The sequence below is a fragment of the Rhodamnia argentea genome, chromosome 3 (genome assembly GCF_020921035.1).
Source record: "Rhodamnia argentea isolate NSW1041297 chromosome 3, ASM2092103v1, whole genome shotgun sequence".
Lineage (NCBI taxonomy): Eukaryota > Viridiplantae > Streptophyta > Magnoliopsida > Myrtales > Myrtaceae > Rhodamnia > Rhodamnia argentea.
This window is the reverse complement of record NC_063152.1, coordinates 34,655,876-34,683,716: the sequence shown is the minus strand read 5'-3', so window position 1 is coordinate 34,683,716 and position 27,841 is coordinate 34,655,876. Positions and strand designations below refer to the sequence as shown.

The following is a 27,841-nucleotide window of genomic DNA, read 5'->3' as shown; positions in this document are numbered from 1 at the left end:
ACGACCTCCGCCGACAATCGATGAGGCCTTGAGATGGCAGGGGAAATAAGGGAAAAAGAAAAGAAAAATAAAGTGAAAAAAAGGTACACTTAGAATTTTTTTTTGTTTAAAGTACCCCCACGATTCGGAATAGTCACATGCTCGCCAACCAGCTACCAAAAATCTTTATTTGAGACGATTTGGATACTTGATCCGGCCTTATTTGAAAAAAATGAGTACATTTGACAGTCTCATCGATGATCGAATCGGTACGTCACACCACTCGCGTAAACTAAAAAGCCCATAATAAAAATGTCCTCTTTTTCCGTTTGGACCCTTTGGATCTTTACTCTCAAGAAGCATTCAGTTCTTTGTTCATCATCATCAGGCCCATTGGTCGAGCTCGGCCGAGTCCCATTTGGACTTCCGCCTTCTCCTTCCTTCTTAAACCCTTCACAAAGATTTATCCAACTGCTTCTTCCCCAGAACCTCCTCCACCTCCCTCGCGACTGCGAGAAGCAGCGACCCCATACCGCGTTTCTCCTGCGAAAGCCTCCGTAATGGCGACGCTTAGATTCTTGATATCCAGGGCAGCATCCAACAGCAGCCTCTATCACCATCTCCAGCCGCGCTGTACCGGCCCTTCTTCTCCTGCCTCCCAATTCCTCCGGAGCCTCCGCTCGCTCGTTTCTTGGGAGTTCGATCCCTCAAGGTCTCGCCGCCGGGGCGTTAGGGGCTTCGTCTCCGAGCCGGACTACAGGGTTGAAGAAGCCGGGGCGGCTGCGCTCAATCTCGACGACCGCGTGCCCGCCACTGTGATCACTGGCTTCCTCGGCTCCGGAAAGGTTGGCATCTTTTTCCTTTTTGTTTATTTAACAAATTGTTGTAATTGATGTTGTTCTGTGGTATTAGTTCTGAGTTGAGATTGTTTGTGGTGTAGACAACTCTGCTCAACCATATTCTAACAGCTCAACATGGCAAGCGCATTGCTGTTATTGAAAACGAGGTAACCCGGTTCACATCATTCGGTAGTGTTCAAACTATGAAATGTGCACTTTGTGTATTGCTTCTACTTCAGGTATTCGATCTCTTTTTTGGCAGAATACTGGATTTGAGGGCTATTAATTTTGTCATAGTTTTTGTGGTCTCTCATGGCTGTTGCAAGTTTGTTTAAAAAAGGGCTCTTTCTCATATTGCTAATGCCTATGTGCTTCATGGAGATTGTGGCTGTCTGGTTGGGGTGTGCAGTGCCATTCAACATCTATAGTTGAACGCTTATGCAGTTAGAATTGATGATGCAGATACTCATTGGTTGTTTAACTCTCCGCCTTTTCAGTTTGGTGAGGTGGATATTGATGGTTCGTTGGTTGCAAGTCATTCTTCCGCGTCCGAGGAAATTATAATGGTTAACAATGGGTGCTTATGCTGTACTGTACGCGGAGACTTAGTGAAGATGTTACTGGAGTTGGTTAAGAAGAAAAGGGACAAATTTGATCATATTGTCATTGAAACCACAGGTAACTCACGCTTATGCGTAATTTATATTATTTTAAATCGACAAGCATTGCATTCGTGGAATTTTGTGTTTGCTCATCTCATAGTCTCAAGTGATGCATTTGTATATCCTATATTTGTAGGTTTTCAATTGGTTCTGTCGTCTTGATAGTATGATTATAATACATTTGAACCCAATTTTTTTTTTGTCACTTATGCATTAATTATGAAGTACTCTTGCAGGCCTTGCTAAGCCGGGTCCAGTTATTGACACATTTTGTTCTGATGAATTGGTTTCGAGACATGTGAAATTGGATGGTGTTGTTACCTTGGTTGACTCCAAGCATGCTATGAAGCACTTAAATGAAGTGAAACCAAGATTTGTTGTGAATGAAGCGGTTGAACAAATTGCTTACGCTGACCGTATTATTATAAACAAGGTTGACTAATGCTTGCGGATACTCTCCTTGTTTTCACATCCAATTTTTTCTTTGTAATAGGGCCTAAGCATACATTTGTCATTTCTAATCTCTTAAGACGTCTTTCTTCATATATTGGTAGATTGACCTGGCAACTGAAGCTGAGCTGGATATACTGACTAAAAGGATCAAGGTATGCTTTTGCAGTAGGCGTTAATATTCTGTAAGCTCATTTCTTCAAGGACAATTGAGAAGAAAGAGGGTGGGGTGGAATTCAATAAGCAGTCTCTTTATGAACCTCTTAAGCTAGAATGATGACGTGAACACATCCCAACTTCCTCTGGAGTTGGTTAGAGTACATGATGGACATGTGTCTCTTAGACCATAGGTAGGTATCTTGTATCATGTTTGATGGCTGAAACTTGCATAGACATTTTCCTATAATTTGAATTCAAATGAGTAATGACCATAGTAAAACTCCTTCCATCTGTTTTAAATCTGATAGCATTTATGGAAGACAATTGGAGATGGGTTATTTGAAGTATCATTTTTGCCTTTTCACTTTCCCAGCACAATGAGAGTTGCATTTCTTCCCGATAGGTGTTTGTGGACAGAGGTCATCATTATCTTTGCTCCATCTTCTGGTTAGCCGGACTTTTCTTTGGCTAAGCTAATTGGATAAAGGGGATAATCAGTAATATCTCATGACTAGGGGTATTTATCAAAAGGCCAAAAGTACTTAATGAATCTCCTGCTAGAACAAAAAAAAGTGATTTTGACTTTTTAAAAATAGAAAAAATTTACATGACGTCAACGGGCTTTGGATGTCCATAGTCAATCTCCTTTTGAAGATTTTGAGTGCTCTCCCAAATATTAAAACCAAGAGTGCAATTAAATGGATAAGTCACCGCAAACACACTGTGAGGAAGGATATGAGTGCATGATTCCTTGAGGCAGATTAGATCTGTTTCGGGGTGATGCCAACAGTTAATCAGCCATAGTTACCATGACACGGAACCTAAATTTCTGAAGATTTATGGAAATTGATCAAGTTGTAAGCTGTAACTTATCCTGAACTAATGTGTGCCTTGAGCATCATAAAGTTGCTTGTAGTGTGTTATGTTTTCTTAGAAATGTTGGAATGGGCTTTATCTTTGTTTATTGTCTTCTAATTATGTCTGCACTGGCACTTTCCAGCACATCAATGGGATGGCACAAATCAAGCTAGCTAAATATGGAAGTGTTGACATGGATTTTGTTTTGGGAGTGGGAGGTTATGATCTGGACAGGTAGCTTTTTCTGCAATTTAGGAAACAATACATGAATTTGACTGGTTGTAAATAAAATGGAAGTCTTGCAGTACGGCATGGTGTCATGTTCTGACCTGTCAGTTGCCTCTGCAGAATCGATTCTGAAGTTCATGGAGATGGCTCATCCTGTAATGCTCATCAACATGGGCATGGTAACGTGTACAAAACTTCTTTTGCTTTTGTCTTCTCGTAGTGTGATTGGTTCTATGCAGTTTTGTTACCTGTGATGACTGAATTTCCTGGCATGTGCAGATAATGTAGAGGAGCACAAAGGGCATCATGATCATGATCATGATCATGTGCATGATTCTGCAGTTTCCAGTGTCAGTATTGTTTCTGAGGGTACACTGGATCTCGATGAGGTAATAATTCGGTTGGCTGTTTTAGTTCTTGGTGTTTTAATTTAGATCTACCCTGGGGTTATGTGCTAACTTTTGGTTCAATTAGTTCCCCTGTAGAAAGATGTGCGAAATTGTGTGTTAGTTTATTCACCCTGGAGGCTTTAATGATGGATAAGTGAATGATATGGTGGGGCCAGGAACTGTTTGCAGGAGTCTCGTGTTTGTGCATGTAAATAGTCATGTGAAACCCTCTCTTGCTCCTCAATCATTTCAGTGTGGTGCATTAGTTAGTCTATGGGCAAGGCATGCATGCACTGTTGCATCCTTGTATTCTATTTGTGATATTGCTCCCATCAAGGAGTAATAATATAAGTGACGAGTTTCACTATAAGATGTGAAGCCATGATTTTGTTTAGTCACCTTGAGAGTCTATGGACTGTCCATGAACTTCTTGTAACTACAGTTGCCATGAGGTGTAGTGTAGTCTGGTCAGTGCATCTATTACTGTACAGAGGGCCATAGCTTCGTGTTCTGTCACCTTGGTCTGATGGGCCACAGTGCCTGACCAGTCCATCGCCATTTGGCAGTGAAAAGCAAGAAGTGGGGGCAGTATACTTACTAGCTCCTTTAAGGCATGATGAAATTGTTTTTTGACAAATTTTCTTGACACGTCGTACTAAGGAATTTTTTTTTTGGTGACTGCTATTAATATCTGTGTTCGCTAGTTTAGCCCCTGGTCAATATTTTTAAAATTCCTTGGTAGATCAATTCTAGTGCGGTCGTCAAAGGTAGTAAAAGCAGGGAACTGAAGGATACACATTGTGAGGAGACAAGGGAGACAATTGTTTGAAAGTTTTGCCTTCGTGTCTGGTCTAAATTTTAGTTTATGCTTCAGCTCTTCCTCATTTGTGTGGCCTGTGTCTCCCATTTGTGCCCTTGTAGCATATATGAAGACAAAATGAAGAGTTTCAGAGGCCTAATGAGCATCTCCCCTACACTATTTCCAGTTGGGTTGAATGAACATTGGCAACTTGGCTTATGCAAGCACTTTTGCACTTGATCATTTGTCGTTCAAGTATACTGTGGTTGTACTCGTAAAGCTATGAATGTACTTTTACATCTAATGGTTGGTGCTTAAACATGTGAAAATTTCAAGAAATGACCAGTGTCTTAAAAAGGTTCAAGTATACTGTGGGTGTACTCGTAAAGCTAAGAATGTACTTTTACATCTAATGGTTGGTGCTTAAATGTGTGAAAAATTCATGAAATGACCAGTGTCTTAAAATGGTTGATAATGCACGTTTCCTTATCCGTGCTTGAGAAAGAACCTTAATACTCTTGGTTTATGACGAGGCCTTGGAATTTGCATTTGTCTATATTGTCACTGGGCTAGTAATGTGCATGGGAATTTGCGTCCCATTTGTTGTTTGCATTCTAGCACTTGCAGTTTGCTTTTGCTCAACTCTGATGATATCTATTTAAACATGTCTCTTGACATGCAATGTCGATGGATTAGGTCGATGATTGGTTAGAGAGACTGATTGAAGAAAAAGGGGACGACTTGTACAGAATGAAGGGTGTATTGTCTGTGACTGGTTTTGAGCAACGATATGTATTCCAGGTTCCACTATTTGTGTTTATGAACTTCTTTCTAGCCATTATGGTTTAAATCCTCATCTTATTCTACTTCAAAAATTGCCAGGGGGTTCATTCAACATTGGATGGCTGTCCGGGAAAAGTATGGGGTCCTGATGAGAAGAAAATGAACAAGTTCGTCTTTATTGGGAGGAACCTCGATGAAACTGCCCTACGAAAAGGCTTCAAGGGGTGTCTTGTATGAGGCAACCAATCAAAATATAACGAATGGAAGTGTCTGGTACGTTGATATATGCTAGAAACGGATTAACTATAACATGATGCCAATGAGTAAGGCAGGACTCAGGAGGGCTTCCTAACAAATGCATAGTGGGAATACTATTTGGATGACAGACTACGAGTACGTGAACTGCTGCTTCTCTGTAACTGGAATACTCTCAAATGACTGGGATTTGTATTATGAAAAACAAAGAAAAAGAGATTGCCTATTGGTAATACCTGAAATTATAAGTGGAGCTTTGAGAAATGATCAAGGCTGTTCTTGTGAATCCCCATGTGCCTGAGTTATCTTAGTTCCACTAATTACAAAATAACAGCTTTGAATAACCCAGAAAACCTTATCTAGGATATTGTAGGAATACTCTGAGTTGGTCTTCATTTCCTCCTGAGACCGAAAAGAACACAACCATCAATCGAAAATCTCGGCTTGAACCATTTTTTAATCACATAAATGATAGAATCGTGATAAGAGAACTCAAGATTTTTATTTTGACAGGGAGAGTGAACTGCGGATTAGTTCAAATGCTGCCTGGTACGATCATACGTAAATCTTCAGGTATTCATCCATGCGGGTATATTGGAATTCAGGATAAAGCTGGGATGCTTCTTCTCCATCTTCCCCAATTTCAAAGTTTGTCAAGCAGCCTTCATAGAATATGTGGTAGAAATGCCCCACTCCCACATGCTGCGCATAATCCAATCCTGAAACAAAAAGGCAGATCAATGTTTAGGCTGATCTATCATAGATCTGAAGCTAATGTAGTAACTAATTATGTAGTAGGCCGGCTCTCGGTAATAAATGTACCAAAGGGTTTTTATTAGGTCCTCTCTATCAGCAATCAAAAACACGATCGCCATTGCATCACATGTTTATTGTTTAAAATACTCTGCGAGCCTAAGGATATTCCGACACTAAATTCTTCAAAAGGGTTGGATAAATAAATAGGCACGCGTGTTTCATTTAGGTAACTATTTCTTAATGGAGTTAAAAGGTAAAAGTAGGCAAAATTTCATGGAGGCAAGGAAGTCTTCTGCAGCAATGCTTCTCTTCTCCTGGGTCCTTCCACTGAGCTTCTCCCACATCTCCACCAGTTGCCTTTGGGACAGAATGTTCTCCGTGGATCATCAATCGTTTTAATTGTGTACGTCGCGATATCATCTTCATCAAGGAAAACAGCTGCAATGAAAATGCAGGATCAAATATTTTCATGAGTTACCAAATAGAAATTCACGCATGCTTGTGACTGAATTGGGAACAAAAGGTGTGGAACTTGGCTAAATAAGTCAAACCAAGCCAAGGTCTCGACCTTGATAGATTTTATGAGCAGCCTGATTTTGACTAGATATAAACCTGCCCTTCTGATTGGGTATACGGGTGATCTAATGCAGATGTTCAAGGATACAACTATGAGGTTACTCGTTAATTAATTGAGCTTCTTACCCCATTATTGACATGAGATATACATTTAAGACTTTGACACAATCTCACCTAACAAGAAATTGATTAAAAGATTGAATCCGTATTAGCACAATAGATGAATGACCGACCTCGACATGAATTTGATCATTTCACATGTGAGCATTTGAGATCCACATCGGCATTAGGGGATAGTTGTGCGGAGAAGAAGTCGAACATGAGACTTAAGGCATCTTCAGCCCTAGGTTATTGATTGTTTTACCGCTTGATCAACCTTTTTTCATAGGTCCACAAGAAGTGTTACCTTTGTCTATATTGTATTTGGGGAACATTTTGTTCCTCCATCTCTAGTACAAGGAAACTTGCTCCAACGAATCTTGTGATTGGTGGGTTAGAGACATGGATATCATTCACTTTAAATTTTAGTCAAGCGTGCAACTGAATGATGTCCATAATTTGTAACTTTCAATCGGAAGAATGGTTAGAAGAATTTTCCTCAATCAAAATCCCCTCCGATTAGGAATGGAGGAAACTATAACTCTTGTCATTACGTTTAAACTAGGTTTATGCAACTCACGTACCTTTGACGTTGCCGTCTCCATAGAGATATAAAGTGTCATTCGGAGGAGTGAGAGTCGACAGTTGAGAGAGATTGCCCGCAAAATACCCACCAAAGCAGTTGGCCGAGTGCTTTTCTCACCTCCATTTTCTCATCGAACGAGGCCCTTCCCGGTTCAATTGCATGACCCATGCGGGCCGGGTCTGTTCCAAAATCCGACGGCAAGAACCGCTGCATAAATTTGAACTCATTATAAACATCATTAGTATTTGATGCACGAGGATCTTTCAACATGATGCCGATGTGATGGTACATTAGTAAACCTACTTCCCCTACGCCAAAAAAAAAAAAAAGAAAAAAAACAAATGATTAATATCATGGAAAATCCCAAACTGGTATATCTATGATAAATTTATGCTAAAATATTTTTTTGATTATAAAAAATCCTAAACTGGTATACTTGTGATAAATTTAACTTAAACTGGCACACTTGTGACAAATTTGCCTTTCGTTAGTTTTCATTAAATTTAACCGTCGAATTGTTGAGTTGAATGGCACATGGCAGCTCACGGGTGTACCAGTTTGAGTTTTTAAGCTTTATTTGTCACATGTGTATTAATTTGAAATTTTTCGTGGCATTAACTCAATTTAACGGAGGGTAAATTTGTCACTAGTGTACCAGTTTGAGATTTTTTGTAGTAAAAACACTTAATTTAGGGTAAATTTATCACGAATGTATCAATTTAAGATTTTTGGTTGTCAAAAAAATAGTTTGGGATAAATTTGTCACGGATATACCGGTTATGGGTTTTTTTATGGTTAAAAAATAATTTTGGGTAAATTTTTCACAAGTGTACCAATTTGAGATTTTTTGTGGTATTAACCTAAAAAAGGAAAAAGAAAAGAATGGGGAGCAAAGAGAGATAGATGCACACACCACGACAATGACGTGAGAGATATATCTTTCTAAGATCAAACGATAATACAATTGAACATCCAACTCCATTTCCTCTCTGTTTAGCCTTAGCTTCCTTCCTGCTTCATACGAAAATTAGGAGTACGTTTCACGAATTGTTACACGTTGATTGTAACACAACCAAAACACGTTGACTAAAGAGTTAGGGTTTTCTTGGCCAGTGCTTACTGATTATAACAACTGTAAAAGGTTTCTCCTTCATTCGACGAACATCATCATGACCTGGGGTTGCTTTGCTTCACCGGGCCATCCTCTGGCAACTCTAGTCTTTGTGCAATATTCGCTTTTGTTGGATCTGCGGAGCAGACAACTCATGCGTGCAGCGGAGAAACCAGGTGATAACATAATGATAGTAGGGCAAGGTGTTAGCTGCTAAAACCTTACGACGGACAATTCCAAGATCACCATACCTAGATGTAGAATGTTTTATGGAGGAAGAACAGAGTTTGTGGACCTAGTTTCTAATCCATCTATCTTTAGACGGAAAAACGACAATCCGAGCTTGAGTTCTTCTCCTTTGTTACCCTTCAAATGACTAGCTTGATGAGCTGCCCTTCACTATTCTCTTGTTTCTTTATGTGAGGTGATTTCGAAAGATTCTTTGAGGCACATTAGATTGGAGAAGCCATTAACCTAACAATATAACAGAATTGTCATTATTTTTGACATAACGATTTTTCAATTAATGAGTGTTTTATACAAAATATGCTATGATAGTGTGTGGATCTATAGTCAGAAATAACCGATAATACTGATAGATTGTCGAGGAAGCATTTTCCTTATATGTATTTCGGAGCAATGCCTGCAGTGTATCAGCTATAGTTACCATGACATGCAACCTAAATTTCTAAAGAGAGACCATGGATTAGAAGATAGGCTCCTATAAAGCTACGAAGGGTGGCACAAAGTGAGGCCAAATACCAAAAAAACCTCCCAATTTTAGTATTTGTCCCAATTATATGCAAAAAATTTTTTTGTCTTATAAAAAACTCTCAACTTTTACTTTTGTCCCAATTCTACTAGCCTAATGCCCAAAAAATCCCAAGCTTTAGCATATATTCCAATTATATCCAAAATTTTCTTTTGTCTCATAAAACACCCCTAACTTTTACTTTTATTCCAATTCTATCATTGTCGGCCTTTCTGTTGAATCATTGTTCATTAATCATACATGGCTCAAATATTATTGATGAAATTACCAATGAATTTTTGAAATTAGAAAACAATAGGTTTCATGGAAGATGAGATTTGAGATCGTTTATCCAAATAATTAGATCCCATGTCTAGTTGTTCTTTGGGCTTGTTAAGTACATAGGAAAATTTGAAACACCCAATCTTGAGTGGCAATATGTAGGGAAAACAAACAATAAAAGAGAGGTTAGAGGGTTTTTTTCATAGGTCAACTTTGTTGAGATGTAATTCATTAACGACGTGAAAATGCCACTATAGGATTAACTAACGGTGATTATGGAGGAAAGGCTAACGATAGTTGTAGAATTGGGACAAAAGTAAACGTTGAGAGGTTTTTTTTAAGACAAAAAAAAAAGTTTTAGATATAATATTGTACATATACTAAAATTGAGAATTTTTTAGGTATTAGGCAAGTAGAATTGAGACAAAAGTAAAAGTTGAAGGTTTTTTATGAGATAAAATTTTTTAAAATTAGATATAATTGGAACAAATGATAAATTTAGGGTCTTTTTTTTTGGGTATTGGCCCTACCAAATGTTGGGTATTTGTGGACCCAAGCTTGTTCCACGTGGGGATCATTTTTATTTTTTATGGTTTGGGGCTTGTTTTGGGAACTTGATTTTGGGATTAATCTTTGGGGTTAAGGCTCTTAATATTTTTTAGTGGAGACACAGAAGATAACAGCAGATGTTCGGGGCTTTGCGTAGATGGCGGACCACAGCGTTGAAGGGGGTTTGCACATGCCGAAGTGACCATACATATTGGCAAGACCGTAAGTTCCCCACTGCCTTCATCGATATATATTATTAAACAAGTGATTGGGGTTTTTACTTTTGGGAGTGGGAGGTTATGATCAGGACAGGTAATTTGTCCTACTATTTAGGGAACATCATAAACATATGACTGGTTTGTACATTGAATGGAAATTTTGCAGCACAGCACGGTGTCATGTTCTAACCTATCAGTTGCCTCCGCAGAACTGCTCCTGAAGAAGTTCACTGAATTTCCCGGCATGTGCAGGTAATGCGGAAGAGCGCAGAGGGCATCGCCGTCGTCATCATGATCACCTGCGTGATTCTGCAGTTTCCAGCGTCCGTATTCTTTCCGAGGGTACGCTGGATCTCGATGAAGTGATAATTCAATTAGCTGTTTTAGATCTTGGTGTTTCAATTTCGATCGTAAAAGGGGATACATATGTGCTATCTTTTGGTTCTATTAGTTCCCCAGTAGAAAGATGTGCCAAAGTGCCGTGCCCAGCCCATCCTCAGTTGGCAGCGAAAAGCAAAGAAGTGGGTGCAGTCGGCTTACCAGCTCCATCAACAATGCATGGCGACAGACTAGTTGTTTAGATGAATTTTCTAGACTTCTTGTACTAAGGATTTACTTACTTTTTTGCGTGACTGCTGCTGATACATACGTTCGCTTGTTTGGAGGTGCGCGATACTTTTGAAATTCCTCGGTGGATCAATTCTAGTGCGGTCGCCCAACGGAGCAAAAGCCGAGGCCTCAACGGGGAGAGATTGTGAGGAGACAAGCGAGACAATTTTTTTCGAAAATTTCTGCCTCGGTATCGGGTTTAAACTTAAACTTAAGCCTATGCTTCATCTCTTCCTCATTTTATTAGCCTGTGTCTCCCATTTGCGCCCTTTTACTATCTACGGAGACAGCCTGAAGAGTTTCGGAGGCCTAATGAGCATCTCATCACCTACACTATTTCTAGTTGGGTTGAATGAACAATTGTAATGTGCACTTTTCACTTGGAGAATCAGAAGCCAACACATCATCTGGCCTCTGTTCAGGCGAGCATTTTTACGCACGATCTCTCTTCGTCAAGTAAAGTGCGGGTGTGTACTCATAAAACTAAGAATGTACTTTGACACCTAATGGTTGGTGCTTAAATATGTGAAAATTTTGGAATAATGGCCAGTGGTCTTAAGAAGGTTGATGAGGCATGTTTTCTTATCTGTGCTTCGAGATAGAATATTAGTGCTGTTGGTATCTGATGAGGCCTTGGAATTCTGCATAAATCTCTGAATTCGTCACTGGCCAATAATGCGGTTCATGATAGATGATGTTGTAGAATTAGAATTCTGAAAGCTAGTTCTGCCCAACATTGGTTTTCGTTTCGAAGTCCAGTGACAAAGTCCCAAGTACCACTTCCTCACACTTTCAGACAAGCAAGCCTTTGAATAACCCGAGAACCCTAGCTAAGATTGTTGCAGGAACACACTGAGATGGTCTTTGTATTATCCTGAGACCGGAAATAATACAATATGTCGATCGAAAAACTCAGCTCAAACCATTGTTATAATCACAGAAATGATAGGATCATCATAGAGAATGATGCTTCTCAGTAGCACGATCATGCATATATCTTCAGGTATTCATCCATGCGGGTATATTGAACTTCAGGGTAGAGCTGGGAAGCTTCTTCTCCATCTTCCCCAATTTCAAAGTTTGTCAAGCAGCCTTCATAGAATATGTGGTAGAAATGCCCCACCCCCACTTGCTGCGCATAATCCAATCCTGAAACAAAAGGATAGATCAATATTATCTACACATGATCTACCATAGATGTGAAGCTAGTGTTGTCAGTAATTATATATCCTGCTGATGGTAAATTTATTATATCAAGGATTTTTCCTAGGTTCTCTGTTAGCACGAGAAAACATAATCACCATTGCAGGACATGTTTATTAGTTGCGCAGCCGGTGGACCTAAAGAAATTCCAAGGCTATATTTCACAAAAAGGGTGGACAAATAATTGATGGGATAACTACGTCAAAAGTCTTAAAACTCATTGCGAAAGTGGGATCGGGACTTAAAAATTTTTCAAAAAGTGAAACCCAATGTTAAAGCTTGTCAAATTAGTGCGATTAAGTCATTCCGCAAACTCCGTCCAATTTGACTAACGGAAAATTACCAATATGATTTTTTAAAATTATTTTATCTCTCCTACATGGCATTAACTTTAACTAAGGTACTAAAACAGCTTCGTTTGATCCAAATCTCAGTTATTAACTACAAATTTTAATTAAATTAGGTTAAAAATAGTCCAAAAAATACCCCCCAACCCCCAACAAAAAAAAAAAACACCTAAAAAAAAGGCTAAAAGTTTGGAAAAATATACCAAAAGAAACAAATAACCATAGGCAGAGTCAGAGTGAGGTCTAGGCCCTCTACTTGTGACGGCCACCCCATTGCTAGTGGGGCGTCGACCCTCTCTCGGATTTGGCAAGGGAGAGTAGGCTCTTGCCTGTGGTTGGCAAGGGTTGCTGGCCGTCACCAAGGCCCCACTTTCGGACGATGGGGCAGCGGCCCGCAAGCAGAGGGTCTGTAGCCTGTTATTTTTTTCCTTCTTCTTTGTTTGTTGTTTTTTCAATTTTTTTAAATCTTTTTTTAACCTAATTTAACTAAAACTTAGGTTAGACATTGGGATTATGATCATGTTTCCATGCTTTAGTTAAATTTTAATGGCACTTAGAACGCCAAGTAATAGAGAGAGAAAAAGTGTTAGCATTTTTCGTTAGCTAAATTTGACGGAGTTAATGGAAAGACTTGATTAAACTAATTTAATAAGTTTTAAGACTTGATTGTACTTTTTGAAATTTTTAGGACTCAATCGTACTTTCCTGACAAGTTTTATAACTTATAGTGCATTTATCCCTTAAGTAATCATGCCTTTTTCATTTAAGGTCGATCCGGATTACTCTTGGAATTTATAGTCTACACCAACTGTGCATCTTATATAAAGTTTTTAATGTGTTGAAACTATATCGAAACTTTCTTATAATTAGGTAACGGTACATTTCATCATAAAGGCAAGAGAAAATTAGGTAAATACCTTTCATGGAGGCAAGGAAGTCTTCTGCAGAAATGCTTCTCTTCTCCAATGTCCTTTCACTGAGCTTCTCCCACATCTCCACCAGTTGCCTTTGGGACAGAATGTTCTCCGGTGGCCTCAGGTACACCGTCTTGTTCAGTGTTCTCGGATCGTCAATAGTTTTAATTGTGTACGTTGCGATGTCATCTTCATCGAGAAAAACAGCTGCGAGAATAACGCAACGTCAAACGCGTTGAACTAGGCTACATGACTTATGAGCAGCCGAAATATTTCGTGAAGGTCCTGATTTAGACTAGATTTATAGCTAGTAATTGCCCTTTGCATTGGGTATAACGTGTTATCTAATGAAGATTTCTAAGGATACAGCTATGAGGATACTCGTTGACAAAGTAAGCTCTTACCCCATTGTTGACATGAGATGAACATTTAAATTATGACTCGATCTCACCTAACAAGAAATTGTTGGAATACATTTTATACAAGTAATAGCTCCCCTCTTACTCCAAAGTCAAATGGATGAATGGCCTACTTTGACATGAAACGCTTATTTGACATGTTAAGCATTCAGGACACGTGGCGGGATTAGGAGTGGGTTGTCCCGATAAGAAATCAAACATGAAGAATTAGGGTTTCTTAAGGCACAGGGAATGGTACCATGTCTACATTGCATATGGGGAACATCTTTCTCCGTCTCTATTCGGAGGAAACTTATTACACCAAAACTTCTGATTGGTGGGCTACAAACATAGATATTATGCATCTTGTAGCCTATCAAATATTGCTATGGTTAGAGGAAATTTCCCCCAATTAAGGAATGCATGAAAACACGACCCTCGTCATAATGCCTGAACTAGGGTGATGCACCTCACGTACCTTTGACGTTGCCGTCTCCGTAGAGATACACAGTGTCTTTTGGAGGGGTGAGACTTGATAGCTGAGAGAGATTGCCCACAAAATAACCAGCAAAGCAGTTGGCGGAGATATAGGTGAAGGGGATCTTAGCTTCCTCGACTGCTCTTCTCACCTCCATTTTCTCATCCAACGTGACCCTTCCCGGCTCAATCGCATGACCCATGAGGGCCGGGTCCATTCCGAACTCCGACGGCAAGAACCGCTACAAAGAATCAGCAAACATTCAAACTCTCATTTACCCCTTAACTTTCAACTTTACAAAAATTGCAGAAAACCCCCATGTACTTTTAGGCTAGCATACATTTACCCCTGAACTTTCATCTTTGCACAATATCACTAAAATTTTAGTTTTCTCCCGGCGGTCACTTGCCATCATTTTTTCTGTTGGAATGTGCAATGCACGAGGTAAAAGTGTATTCTTATCTTAGGTTTTTTTGAAGGAAATATCTCTTTTACCCTTAATTACTGTAAAAAAAATAAAAACTAGAAAACTAAATTAACTTAAATACTGAGTAACATATAAGTAAATATCAGTGCTATTAAACAATGATTTTTTTTTTTTTTAGATGTAGCCGCTTCATAACTCATTATACATATCCAAAGAGTTAGTTCATGTAAATAGGGATTGATTAACAACTTATAATTTGTAAAAGGACATGACGTCCTCAAGTCATAAAAGGAAATGATTACCGAAAATATAAGGTGATTTTTTTGAGTACTTTCTAATGAGTATCCCATTATTGTGTTTCTTTTTTCTTAATTTTTTAATTTATTTTTTTAGATATTTTCATCAATTTTTTTTATAAAAAGTTGAATGGCTATATTTTAACGATATCTATCTTTTCTTGATATTGACATCCTAGCTACCATATATTTCAGTTTTCAAGGGTGAAAGAGATCTATCTATAAAAAAAAGATGATGAAAATATGCATTTTGCTTCTTAAAAGTCACATGCATTGCACAAACTAACTGGGAAGTACAAAGAAGGGCTAATGACAGTAGCAAAACAAAAGTTCAGGACATAATGCGTGACAGTTGGAAATATAAATGTGGATTACCTCCAAAGTGCGAGGAAGATGTGTAATTTCCCCTCACAATTAGAACTAGAAGTACAACGTGAATCACAACCGAAGATGGACTTAAATTTACGACCACAAAAAAAGTGGCACGAAATATTACAGATAAAAACAACCCGGCAAACTAAAACCAATAAGTAAAGTATTTAGGCTAATTTTGTGGAACATTTTTTCTTCGGTCGAAAGCTAGTTTCAGAACATGACTAACACTAAAGTTAAAAGCGTGCAATTTAGTTAAAAAAAAATTAAAGGCGCAACAAACTAAAAGTTTTTTTTAGGAGAGACAAGAAAAGAAGAAGCCCGTTCAAAAAACGCTTCATATTACAAAGTCCTTCACTTTTGTCATGGAACGTTGGAAACAGAACTTTGTCCATAAGCATGACAAAACAAAGACAAGAATGTTGCAAAAAGATCCAAAAGATTGCTAGATTGAGCAACAAGCAAGGCGCAATCAGATCAAATTTGTGGCGGCCCCTCCTTTGTCTTCAAGTTAAATTCTTATACTAATAAAAAGAGCACCTACCTACCAATAGCAGTAGTTCAAGAGGCGCGCATATCTATTTTTCTGACATTATCGTGTATGATCAACTTGACAAACTGTCTGCTTAAAATAATGTTTGGTTGGCCTTGTTGGTTCGGTTGCAAGAAACTCTCCACCAGACAAAAATCAGTGGGCAGGCCCATGTCTTCTTGTGAGCACATATGTGCCAATACAATATGGTCAGTGGGAAAAGCTTTTTGCCCTAATCGGCACTCAGTGCAAATTATATCTAAGCCTGCAGGTGGGGTTACCATTGTATATAATTATATAATTGATAAGATGAACATAAGGAATTAGTCACCCAAAATTACGTTTGAAATTTCATTCAAGACTATGTTTATACCAGGGCAATCCCATGTAAACACTAGGACGTGAAATATACGTTTCACATTTCACGGTTTTGCAACTCTATTATTTTCTATAAAGATGAAATCCACCTGATTTTTGTTTATTTGGAGTGACTTCTACTTTAAGTTTTAGCTCCTTACTCCTAAACATAAATTGTTATTTAATGCGAAACATTTGGAACTTTCTACGTATTTTATAAAAGCGAACTTTAGAAAGTTCCAATAATTTCGTTGAGGTGGGGACAAGTGGTGCCGTCCATGGCCTTGTCATTGAATATATCAAATGATCGAGCAGATAATGCGATCTGTCAAATTGGTCAATGTTGACTTTAACATGAAAATCTTTTTCTTTTCTCTTGCTCTTCATAAGTGCATTGTACCTAATGAATTGTTATCTAAACCGTATTGAACCATCTAGATTAAATGGACGACGCCATGATCAAATCATCATCCATTAATTGTTAGCTGATGAACGTACCATACTCTTTCCTGATATTTGATTAATTTAATTTAGTGAAATGGATCTGTCAATGTTATTTTTTAGGTTTTCCACTGGGTAGTTTTGAAAATTTTGGCTTCTTTTGTTTCCCGAAAAATACATGATTTAGACAATATTTTTTTAATAAGGATCTCTTGTATTATAATAGAAATGAACGAAAGAAAAATATTTTCTTATAGACATAAATTGTTGTCGGTAATGGAAATATTTTCTATTGAATTATTATTTCAAGAAAAATATTTTCTAAATCAGTTATTTTTTTTGCGAAACAAATGGAGCCTTCGTTAAGATAAAAAATCCTACTAGATTTGAAGGTTTTTATTATTTGACGTATATATTATATTCATAACAAGTCACAAGATTAGTCCCTCTAAACTTGATAATCACACCACGCGTCTACATGTATCATAATTTGCGCAACCATATAGATATTCAAACGAGTTGTCATAAGTTTCATCGTCAATGTAAATTTTTCTTTCACAGGCGACTTTATTCAAGTTTGATTTGATGAATAGTGTGAGAGTGAATGATAAAAGCTGTCAAATTGAAAATAAATAAGATCGTTTATGCGAAATCTGCGAACATACTAAAATTTCCGTTCCAACATATATACGCTGAAAAAGTCTGCAAAAGACCTCCTACTCTTTTGACCTTTTCGAAAATTTTCCAGTCTATGCTATGAATAAACATTAAGTGAAGGAAGGAAAAAGTTTAACAAAAAAAAAGGAAGGAAAAAGAAAAAATCAAAAGAAAAACGGAGAAATAAGTGAAGAATGTTCGTATCATGAGTTGAAAATTGGACGATTATATTTTGTCTGTACTCTAAAGGTGAAAAAGTAAATTATTTTCGCTAATATCTCGAGATTTTGTCATATATGGAAGGAAAATAGTAAATAGTAAAAAAGTCCACAAGGACTGCTCTAAAGAGAGAGAAAAAATGAATTTACGGGACGCGCGTTACCGTGACATTTCCAGCTTCTTTGATGGCCTCCACGAGCTTGAGCTGCATCAGGATGTTGTGGCTCCGGAAGTGGACGCCCGACATGGCGCAGATGACGACGTCGACCTGCCTCACGGCATCGACGAGGGTCCTTACATCCGAGAACGAGCCCTCGATGAGGTGGGCACCGCGCCTCTTGAAGGACAGCAGCGTCTGGAGCTTCTCGATGTCGAGGCCTATCTCCGGCCGCTGGAGGACGTACGTAGGGTGGCCCTGGTCCAGGCTTGCCCGCACGAGCCTCCGCCCGATGTAGCCGGTGCCCCCGACGACGAGGACCTTGCTCTTTGCCATGGGATGTGAGGAGTTTTGGAGAGCTATCTTAGTTCTTTGAGTTGATGAATAGAGCAATCAGAGGGCGTGCGTGTTTAAATGAGAGCCAGAGAGAGAGAGAGAGAGCTGTTGCTTTTCTTGAGTTGGTGACTTTATTAACTACTTAAGAATGAGACTGCGTCAAGAGCTTTTATTTTCGTTAAAAATAAATGATATGAAAACTATTTTTTTAAAAATGGTAACTTAAAATAATTAATTAATAAAAAATATTTTCATTATAAATAATTATTATGTATAAATATTTTTGTGGACGGTAAAAAATATGTTTCGTTCATTCTTTTTTTGTAAGCGATACAAACAATCTGTAAGAAAATAATTTCTAAATCATTTATTTTTCACTAAATAAATGGGGTCAAAATTGCATAATTTCATGTTCAAATTACTCATCTAGCCAAGAGAGCCATACCGTCAATTGAGCCTTTTTTTTTAATGCATGCAGATGCGATACATAGTTCAGGTACATTATTATTAGATTAACTGGACATAGACCAACTTTAGGTGAAAGTCATCACTGAAGAGGGGCCATAATGCCAGCAACTCATTTGCTATTATTACAGCTATAAAACCCCAACTTTCACCACTTTTGTTGTAAAATATAGAGGACAAGCTATCGATATAAACGATAGAACGAGAGGAAAAAAAATTGAACATCGAATTTGGGCAGTGTGATCAGTGTGAGTTATGTTCACGAAGAGAGGAACACATGATTTCCACTGTAAATCAAACGGTACATCGAAAATTACAACCACACTAGAGCACTCGGACGCTTTCAGTATTTCCTAACCTTCAATTGGAAATACTGTTGACACTTAAATTGTGCGACCTATTTAGACATTAATTGTATAGAAAAAAAAAAAGAGGAATTGGCCCGGACCCTTAACCAAAATATTTTCTAAGTTTAATTAAAAATTTGAGAATGAGCCCACAAGTTTATGAAAAGTTGGCCAAAGCCAATGAATCGTGCAGTGGCCGGATCCTATAAGACGAGGTGCCAAGTTGGGATTGGGAAAATTGACTTATTAAGCAAACTTGAGGAGGTAATTTAATCAATTTTTTCCTTTCAGGCCCAAAATAGGAAAGCGACTTCTTGCAAGGATGCCCCAAAAGCAACGCCTCTACTATGACTTGTTCTCATCAAGTTTGAGTACAGAGGTTGAAAACATGAGAGAGAACAGGAATACGTGTTAGTCTACATGGGAGAAAAAGAGTAACAACCCTCTCCCGCGGTTGCCGTTGGCCGAGCTCCTCCTTGCGTGGTCCACGCTTGCCCGCCCAGCCACCGCATGTCCAAACGCTGCAGCCGTCCTCCCTGCCATACTGCAGTGCCTCACGCTTGTCCAGCCCCTCCAGCTCAAGACCAACATGTAAGCAGCAAAAACGGCACCTCAAGATCATCATAACTAGAATCTATAAATATAGTAGTGGATTAAAGGGATTTGTGCTCTTAATGCGGAATAACGACTATCCAAAGTTCAAGTGCTATTGCCCCTCAATATAATTATATTGGTCCCTTATGCAAAGGCTTCGTCGCCTTGTCAGCCATTAAGAGAAGATACTTGAACACTATTTATAGAGTTTTCAGTCCAATCCCTCACGATCCCGGTGTCCCTGATGTCCTTGGAGCAATCACCGCCATCCTTGCTACCCTTCAATCTCCGGTGCCGCCGTAACTAGGAGTCCCCGCCAGAGTTCCTCACTGTTTTCCTATTCGTCGTCACCGCTTGCCATTGCCGTGAACCTCTCATTGTCGCAATACACACCAATTTCACTTTTCTTTTGGTGGTTCACCCTTTGAAAAATCTCGATAAACACCTTCAATACGTGAGCTCCACATCATGACGTTCTTTTCTTATCCTAACACCTTCAATACGTGAGCTCCACATCATGATGTTCTTTTCTTATCCTTTGACAAGCAAGCCCATTCTTCCATTGTCTCTTTCCCTCTATGCGGTCGAGGTCCGGAGAAGTCATTCGAGTTCAAAGATAGAAAGAGAACAACTCTCTTCGTCGTCACCGCTTGCCATTGCCGTGAACCTCTCATTGTCGCAATACACCAATTTCGCTTTTCTTTTGGTGGTTCACCCTTGGAAAGGTCGCGATAAACACCTTCAATACGTGAGCTCCACATCATGATGTTCTTTTCTTATCCTTTGACAAGCAAGCCCATTCTTCCATTGTCTCTTTCCCTCTATGCGGTCGAGGTCTAAGAAGTCATCAGTCCAAAGCTAGAAAGAGAACAACTATTAGCCACCTTCCATTAACCTCTCATTGTCGAATACACCATATATCTTTTCTTATTAGAGTCAATCACATGAAAAGGTCGCGATAAACACCTTCACAATGATTTCTTTCTTACAACACCTTCAATACGTAGCTCCACATCATGAAAATCTTTTTTTATCCTAACACCTTCAATACGTGAGCTCCACATCATGATGTTCTTTTCTTATCCTTTGACAAGCAGGCCCATTCTTCCATTGTCTCTTTCCCTCTATGCGGTCGAGGTCTGGAGAAGTCCTCCGAGTTCAAAGATAGAAAGTGAACAACTCCCTTCATCGTCACCGCTTCCATTGCGTGAACCTCTCATTGTCGCAATACACCAATTCGCTTTCTTTGGTGGTTCACCCTTGGAAAGGTCGCGATAAACACCTTCAAACGTGAGCTCCACACATATTTCTTTCATCCTTGACAAGCAAGCCCATTCTTCCACTGTCTCTTTCCCTCTATGCGGTCGAGGTCCGGAGAAGTCATCGCAGTCCAAAGATAGAAAGAGAACAACTCGATTCGTCGTCACCGCTTGCCATTGCCGTGAACCTCTCATTGTCGCAATACACCAATTTCGGTTTTCTTTTGGTGGTTCCCCTTGAAAGGTCGAAAACTCCTTCAATACGTGAGCTCCACATCATGATGTTCTTTTCTTATCCTAACACCTTCAATACCGTGAGCTCCACATCATGATGTTCTTTTCTTATCCTTTGACAAGCAGGCCCATTCTTCCATTGTCTCTTTCCCTCTATGCGGCCGAGGTCTGGAGAAGTCATCCGAGTTCAAAGATAGAAAGAGAACAACTCTCTTCATCGTCACCGTTTGCCATTGCCGTGAACCTCTCATTGTCGCAATACACCAATTTAGCTTTTCTTTTGGTAGTTCACCTCTGGAAAGGTCGCGATAAACACCTTCAATACGTGAGCTCCACATCATGACGTTCTTTTCTTATCCTAACACCTTCAATACGTGAGCTCCACATCATGATGTTCTTTTCTTATCCTTTGACAAGCAAGCCCATTCTTCCATTGTCTCTTTCCCTCTACGCGGTCGAGGTCTGGAGAAGTCATCAGAGTCCAAAGATGGAAAGAGAACAACTCTCTGTCCACCTCACCTGAAGTGATCTTCTTTGACGCAATGCTTTGGGATTTCCATCCTCGTTGAGTTGGTTCGATTATTGACCAACTTGGACACTATCCAAATATGATGTTCGTTTATTATCCTTTGACAACAGACCTACATTCATCCAATTGTTTTTTTTCCTTTTTGCGGTGGAGGTCCGGAGAAGTCATGTAGACCAAGATACGAACTCAGAACAACTCTATTCTTAACAACTTTCAAGCTTCTTTCTTTGTGCCCAATTGCTTGCTAACTTTGGTGGTTCACCCTCGGTCGAACAATAAACAGGTCAATACGGAGCTCGACATCATGATGTCTTTCTTATCCTTTGAAAACAACCCATTCTTCCATTGTCCCTTGTACCTGCTTACGAGAGGAAACCTTTTGGTCCAAAGATAAGATAGGTTTTCCTCACGAAAAATATTTTCTATCTTAGATACCAAGTGATTGGCCTAACGATAAAAAGATTATTTGTCTTTTATGATATTACGAGTTCGATTTTCCTCGTGTACAACATCGAAACAGCTCTTGTTGTGACGCTAAGTTACAACACAATTGCTTGAAGATTGTACATTGATGAACTTCCATATTTTTACAACTGTTCAACCATCTTGGTTGCGTGCTTGTTGGTTATACGCTCGATAAACAATACAACGCGATCGTACGACAATAATTAAACATTCCTAATCGCGGTCTGGTTGCGAGGAATAATTTTTGCGCATAAGGTTTACTAAACATTTCATAGTTGATTTGAGATTCTTATAATAACGTTAAAAAAAAAAAATCATTTGTATCGTCTCTTCTAACTCTTTGCCATTTCAAAAACAAAAGGCATGCCTAAACAGGCAATTTTGGAACTTTCTTTTGAATTTATTAAACAAATTAGAAACCTACACGATATCTCTTTCAAATTGTCCAGTAAAATCGACGTGAGCTTTGTTACGTCTACACAAACTATGCGATAAGTACTTTAGGCTCGAAAGTTTCCGGATATTAATTTGCAGTTCTATTTGAGAATGAAAATAGATCATTGAAATTAGCATACAACCAAAATCATACGACCTACATTCACGAGGAGATCAGACCTCTTTGAAATTTCACGATTATAGTGTTTGCCATTGCAATGGATGTCCTAATAATTACAACAAACGTGATGGTCGGGTGCGGCAGAGATCATTGTGAAAATCAAAATTACATGAAGCGCAAAGGATCCGATGAATTAGACTCCAAAGTAAAAGTTGCTTATTTTGATTGCTATTTATCTACTGAGGAGCTTTAGGATTGGCTTGAAGAGTTAGATCAATTTTTTTGACTATACGATTATTCTGGTGCAAGAAAGGTAAGTATAAATTGAAGGATAGAGCACGGTCGTGTCGCGGGAGAGATTGAAGGAGGATCACCCGAGAGAGAAGACAATGCTCCGGTGACAACATGGTCGGAGATGCTAAGATTACTGAAGCGGTGGTTTTTGCTGGGAGACTACGTCGCCCATTATCGAAACCAATGTGTAATCGATGAGACAATTAGAGGCATGAAAAGATTTGAACTTAAAAATTAGGTGGAGGGAGGCCATATGTATATAAAAAGTTCATTGTCAAGTGACGTGTGATATTTTAATAGCATTTTATAAGCCTCAATAAAAAATTCAAACTTCCAAAATCTCTTTTTTTTTAGCTTGAGGAAGAATTTCTAGAGATGAATGATGTGAATTTTCGTGAAAATAGAGATGAGTCCGGGGATCAAATTATTGTTAGAGTTGATGTTAAAGACTTCAATTGTGATAGAAGAAATCAAATTCATGTAGTTGAAAATATGGAGAAGGAGAAAATGGAAACTGTTGAAGTACAAAAGAGTAATCGAGTCGAGTCGAGTCTTGCCGAGCCGACATAAGTCATATTCTTAATCTCTTGTGGCCCCATTTGCCTAATTTAGATCGAGACGAGTTGAGCCGATATAGTGCTGGGCTTGAGTTCAACCCAACTCGTAAACTGAAGCTAGAAACTCGACTCGAACTCAATCAAGTACTTTTTTTTCCTTCGCTCAAACTCTAATCGATGCCAAACTCGACAACTCCTCGACTATTTTAAATGTACAAAACCCAACATCCTCCATTTTTTTTTTCCACTTGATCGAATTCGACTTGGCTTGGTATAATCGCTCTGGCCCTTCTTGTTTGTGTTTAAGAAAATATCCAACGATGCAAGTGTAATTACGTAAAACATACTAACAGCTACGAGTAAATATAACAGTATTATGTCATCCAAATAGGAAGAACAGAAATTATAAATAATGAAATACTCGATTAAGCTATCGAGCCGATCGAATCAAAGCATCTTTAGGCACGACCGTTGCTCGACAAGTTACTCGAAGTCAACTTTGCACATCAGGCATTTCCACCCCCAAATTCTACCAAGGCGGTTTGATTCAACTTTGAAATTAGGAAAGGTGGAGATAGAAGCTTCCCAGATTTTCCCGGACATTCAATACACCCACATGGACGAATACCCGAAAATCTACGCACGAGGAATACCAGATTTTCCGGAAGTTTGATACACTCACATGGACTTGCCCACAGTCGACGGGGTGTCGTGGCCCTTGTCAGCAGCCGGTGAGGGCCAGGCGACCCTCGCCGGCTACTTAGGGGGAAAAAAAAACCCAAGAAAAGAAAAATCAGAGAAAAAAGAAAAAATAATAATAAATTCAAAAAAAATTTTAATTATAAATGGTCCACGTTAACGCGTGGCCGTACCACATAGGACACCCGGCCGGCATTCACGTTAGCGATTCTAGCGAATTTTGATCAAATGGATTCAATTGGTAAAAAGTGAAAAGGTTTAAGATTGGATTAGCAAACGCACAATAGATTTAAGATTTTTTGGACAATTATCCCATTTGGGCATCGGATGCACGGCACCTTTTCATTTGAATAGTATTCTTTGAAACAAATAAGAACAAATTCAGAAACGCCCAAGACATATGACGCATCCGAGCACCGTTGAGCGCGCGGCACAACAATAAATATAACACGAGACCCTTTGTTAAGGGAATGACGATTATGCTTATGCAACCAAAGAGCCAACAAGTAGAGTCTAAGGAAAGCAAAAATGAGCTTGTCTTATAAGTTCCCGAAGCGCTCTCTCTTCTTCCGAATTAACCATCCCGTCATTTATTCCGGCAATGTTCACCGGCTGAGAGTTCAACACCATATTTCTCGATCGGCGCCAGATTGATGAGTAAGATGGTCCGCCATAAACCGATAAACAAACGTCACACGAGCCGCGTCGCGTCGAACTAAACCTAGTAAGATTTCCGCGAACATGCAGCACCACATCAATTAACGCCTCAAAAGAGCATGGCCAAGGGGGAAAAACCCATATTCAATTCCCTGCTAGAAAATGTTAATTCAACCTAGGTAGCATTGACATCGATGCATGACACGCAACACGATATGGCACGTCGACACGTCATTTTTCAAAAAAAGAGAATTTTGACACGTTAAGATACGTCATATTACATTTATTTTTTATATATATAAATGATAAATATTCGAGTTTCTTCTTCTTATTTTGTTAGGGATTCACGATTAGTTTTTTTTTTAGCTAGGTATATTAATTTTGGGGTAGTTGGGTATATAATCGCAATATATATTTTCGACAAATTTACATTTTGAACCCTAATTTATTGAAAATGTTTAAAATTGACTTCGTAGGTGTCGAAATGACGTGTCGGGATGCCAAACTCGCCTGTTGTTGGCATATTTGGAGTGCTGATCATGTGTTGATCGTATATGACAGAGTGTTGGACTGTGTCCGAGACCGCACGGAAGTACCGGTGAGTGTCAGTTCTTCCTATAACTCAACTTGCATCGCAGACGAGCAATGATCCATAAACGGTTACTCCAATGAATCTGTGTCAGCAGAAACTTTTCACCTTTCCATCTTCGCATATGAACAGTGAGTCAACCGCCACTCTCACTCATCGCTACAGTCAAAAAGCAAACTCATGGTTATCCTCAACGAATCTGTACCATGATGATAACTTTCTACCTTTTCATCTTCAACATCTGAACAGTGAGTCAAGCCGTCCCCCTCATTGCTATCAGTCGAAAGCAAACTTGATCAAATCTTCAAGTGCAAAACAAAGCAAGGCACTCTCACCAGCACCTGACGTTGGCCCCCCGACTTTTGCTCCCAAGCTAACCCCACCAAGAAAGAAGAACGAAGAAACCCTCTCGCCCCCATAAATGGCGCGCTGAAGTTAGCTTCTCTGCCCACCAACCACGAGAGAAAGAGAGATGGGGAAGAGCAAAGTCTTGATAGTTGGCGGAACGGGGTACCTGGGGAAGAGATTGGTGGACGCGAGCTTGAAGCTAGGGCACGAGACGCACGTCCTTCACAGGCCGGAGATCGGGGTGGACATAGAGAAAGTGCAGACGCTGCTGTCGTTCAAGGGGCGAGGGGCGAGGCTCGTCCCGGGCTCCTTCAGCGATCACCGGAGCCTCGTTGACGCGGTGAAGCTGGTGGACGTGGTGGTGTGCGCGATCTCCGGCGTCCACATCAGGAGCCACCACATCCTCCTTCAGCTCAAGCTCGTCGACGCCATCAAAGAGGCCGGAAATGTTGAGGTAGAATAACGACGCGCATCGCTGTTTGGGAAATTTGAGAATCTGCTGCAACATCGCTGTCCCAAGAGTGACTGGCGCTGTAATAAAATTTTACGAATTTACTATGTGAAGATGTGATCAAAGCACCGGACCATCGTAAAATATATTTATTTTATGGTTGCGATATTCTATAAAGATTAATTAGGTATGATCATAATCATGTACGCATTATGTTATAAAATGCTTTTTGTTTAATTTTACAACGTCACCCCACCGATTGATGATGAGAAAATATGATTTTTCTAATGTCACGATTATGATAGTGTATAGAAAAATTTCCGACATTACATCATAAGTGCAAAACTTTATAGAAATGGGAATTTTTTCGTATTTAGATCATTACTTAGTTTTATTGTAATCAAGTGAATGTCATAAGTTTCCTGTCTCTATTTTCATGGTATGGATATTTTGTGACATTTGCCAAAAGTAAATTCCCGTTCAATGTGAATATTCTTATTTCATGAGCATTATGACGTTTCATCATTAACAAAATGTCGAGAGAGAAAAAAATGCAGAAAAAGATCATACTAAGAAGTTGTCCATAGAGGAGAGATAGGATGAAGATTGAGATTGAAGAGAAGTAGTTGGAAAAATCATACTGCCAACCTTTGTTTGTTCGTTCTCGCAGAGGTTCTTGCCCTCTGAATTCGGAACCGACCCGGCGAGAATGGAGAATGCAATGGAGCCTGGAAGGGTGGCATTCGACGACAAAATGGTGGTGAGGAGGGCGATCGAGGATGCCGGGATACCGCACACGTACGTATCGGCGAATTGCTTTGCTGGCTACTTCCTCGGCGGTCTCTGCCAACCTGGGAAGATCCTCCCATCTACAGACTCTGTGCTGTTGTTAGGAGATGGTGACAAGAAAGGTATCGATCTTCCGCAACAATTGCCCTTCACATACCTTTGACACTTCAATCTATTCTCCAAAGTTACACTGGTAAAGAAAAGTTAAATCCGCTATTTTCCGCGAAAGGGATATGATCAATGTGCATGTGTTGACCTGTATGGCGCAGCGATATACGTCGACGAAGACGACATCGCCATGTACGCCATGAAAAGCGTAGACGACCCTCGGACTCTCAACAAGACTGTGTACATCAGGCCACCTAAGAACATCCTGTCTCAGCTCGAAGTCGTCGGGATCTGGGAGAAACTCATCGGGAAAGATCTGCAGAAGTCCTCCATCTCAGCTCAAGATTTCCTGGCTTCGATGAAAGGTAAAGTTTAACTCCACAGGAGGTCTAATCTTTTTGCCGCAAGCAAGCTTGTGGAAAGCTTTTCCTTTTGCACTCTGCATATTTTTTGTAAAACTGCAGACGCATGTGTGTTTAGATGTTACTGTGATCGACTTGTTAATGGGTGTTTCCATCTTCTAAATGAAGAGCAAAGCTACGCGGAACAAGTCGGGTTGACGCATTACTACCATGTGTGCTTCGAGGGATGCCTTGCGAATTTCGAGATCGGAGAAGACGACGTCGAAGCTTCCGAGCTCTATCCGGACATAGACTATGTCACGGTCGAAGAGTACTTGCGGCGCTACTTATAGCAGGGACGAATCCATTGCTTCCAAACTCCTTATCGGTCGTGCAATAATCATGTTGATCCATGATACTATGTGTTATTTTTTTTTTTTACGTGAAAACAAAATGTAACGTAATAAAACTCTGATGTAATAATGTG

At 39.4% G+C, this 27,841-nt stretch overlaps 3 protein-coding genes and 1 pseudogene across 4 annotated transcripts; 2 read left to right on the top strand and 2 right to left on the bottom strand.

Moving 5' to 3' along the window:
* The first annotated feature begins 392 nt into the window (after positions 1 to 392).
* On the top strand, positions 393 to 5,393 carry LOC115757592 (P-loop guanosine triphosphatase YjiA-like). Of its 2 annotated transcripts, none has more exons than XM_030697892.2 (10): positions 393 to 824; positions 920 to 985; positions 1,316 to 1,496; positions 1,717 to 1,913; positions 2,035 to 2,085; positions 3,090 to 3,181; positions 3,296 to 3,354; positions 3,446 to 3,564; positions 5,060 to 5,164; positions 5,246 to 5,393. In XM_030697892.2, exons 1-10 carry the CDS (start codon positions 540 to 542, stop codon positions 5,381 to 5,383), a joined length of 1,293 nt encoding a protein of 430 aa, XP_030553752.2. In that variant the 5' UTR covers positions 393 to 539; the 3' UTR covers positions 5,384 to 5,393. The 2 variants fall into 2 exon arrangements, with proteins under 2 accessions (XP_030553752.2, XP_030553754.2); XM_030697894.2 differs by having other exon boundaries at positions 397 to 824; positions 3,464 to 3,564.
* A 177-nt stretch (positions 5,394 to 5,570) lies between these two features.
* On the bottom strand, positions 5,571 to 7,709 carry LOC115757604 (annotated as a pseudogene).
* A 3,934-nt stretch (positions 7,710 to 11,643) lies between these two features.
* LOC115757594 (isoflavone reductase homolog) lies at positions 11,644 to 25,917 on the bottom strand. The gene is made up of 5 exons (XM_048276046.1): positions 25,777 to 25,917; positions 17,743 to 18,177; positions 14,279 to 14,519; positions 13,406 to 13,609; positions 11,644 to 12,087 (listed from the first exon to the last, which is right to left on the bottom strand). Exons 2-5 carry the CDS (start codon positions 18,070 to 18,072, stop codon positions 11,924 to 11,926), a joined length of 939 nt encoding a protein of 312 aa, XP_048132003.1. The 5' UTR covers positions 18,073 to 18,177; positions 25,777 to 25,917; the 3' UTR covers positions 11,644 to 11,923.
* LOC115731745 (bifunctional pinoresinol-lariciresinol reductase-like) lies at positions 18,159 to 27,815 on the top strand. The gene is made up of 5 exons (XM_048276047.1): positions 18,159 to 18,176; positions 25,786 to 26,119; positions 26,787 to 27,027; positions 27,175 to 27,378; positions 27,544 to 27,815. The coding sequence occupies exons 2-5, from the start codon at positions 25,790 to 25,792 to the stop codon at positions 27,705 to 27,707; spliced, it is 939 nt and encodes a 312-aa protein (XP_048132004.1). The 5' UTR covers positions 18,159 to 18,176; positions 25,786 to 25,789; the 3' UTR covers positions 27,708 to 27,815.
* The last annotated feature ends 26 nt before the right edge of the window (positions 27,816 to 27,841 follow it).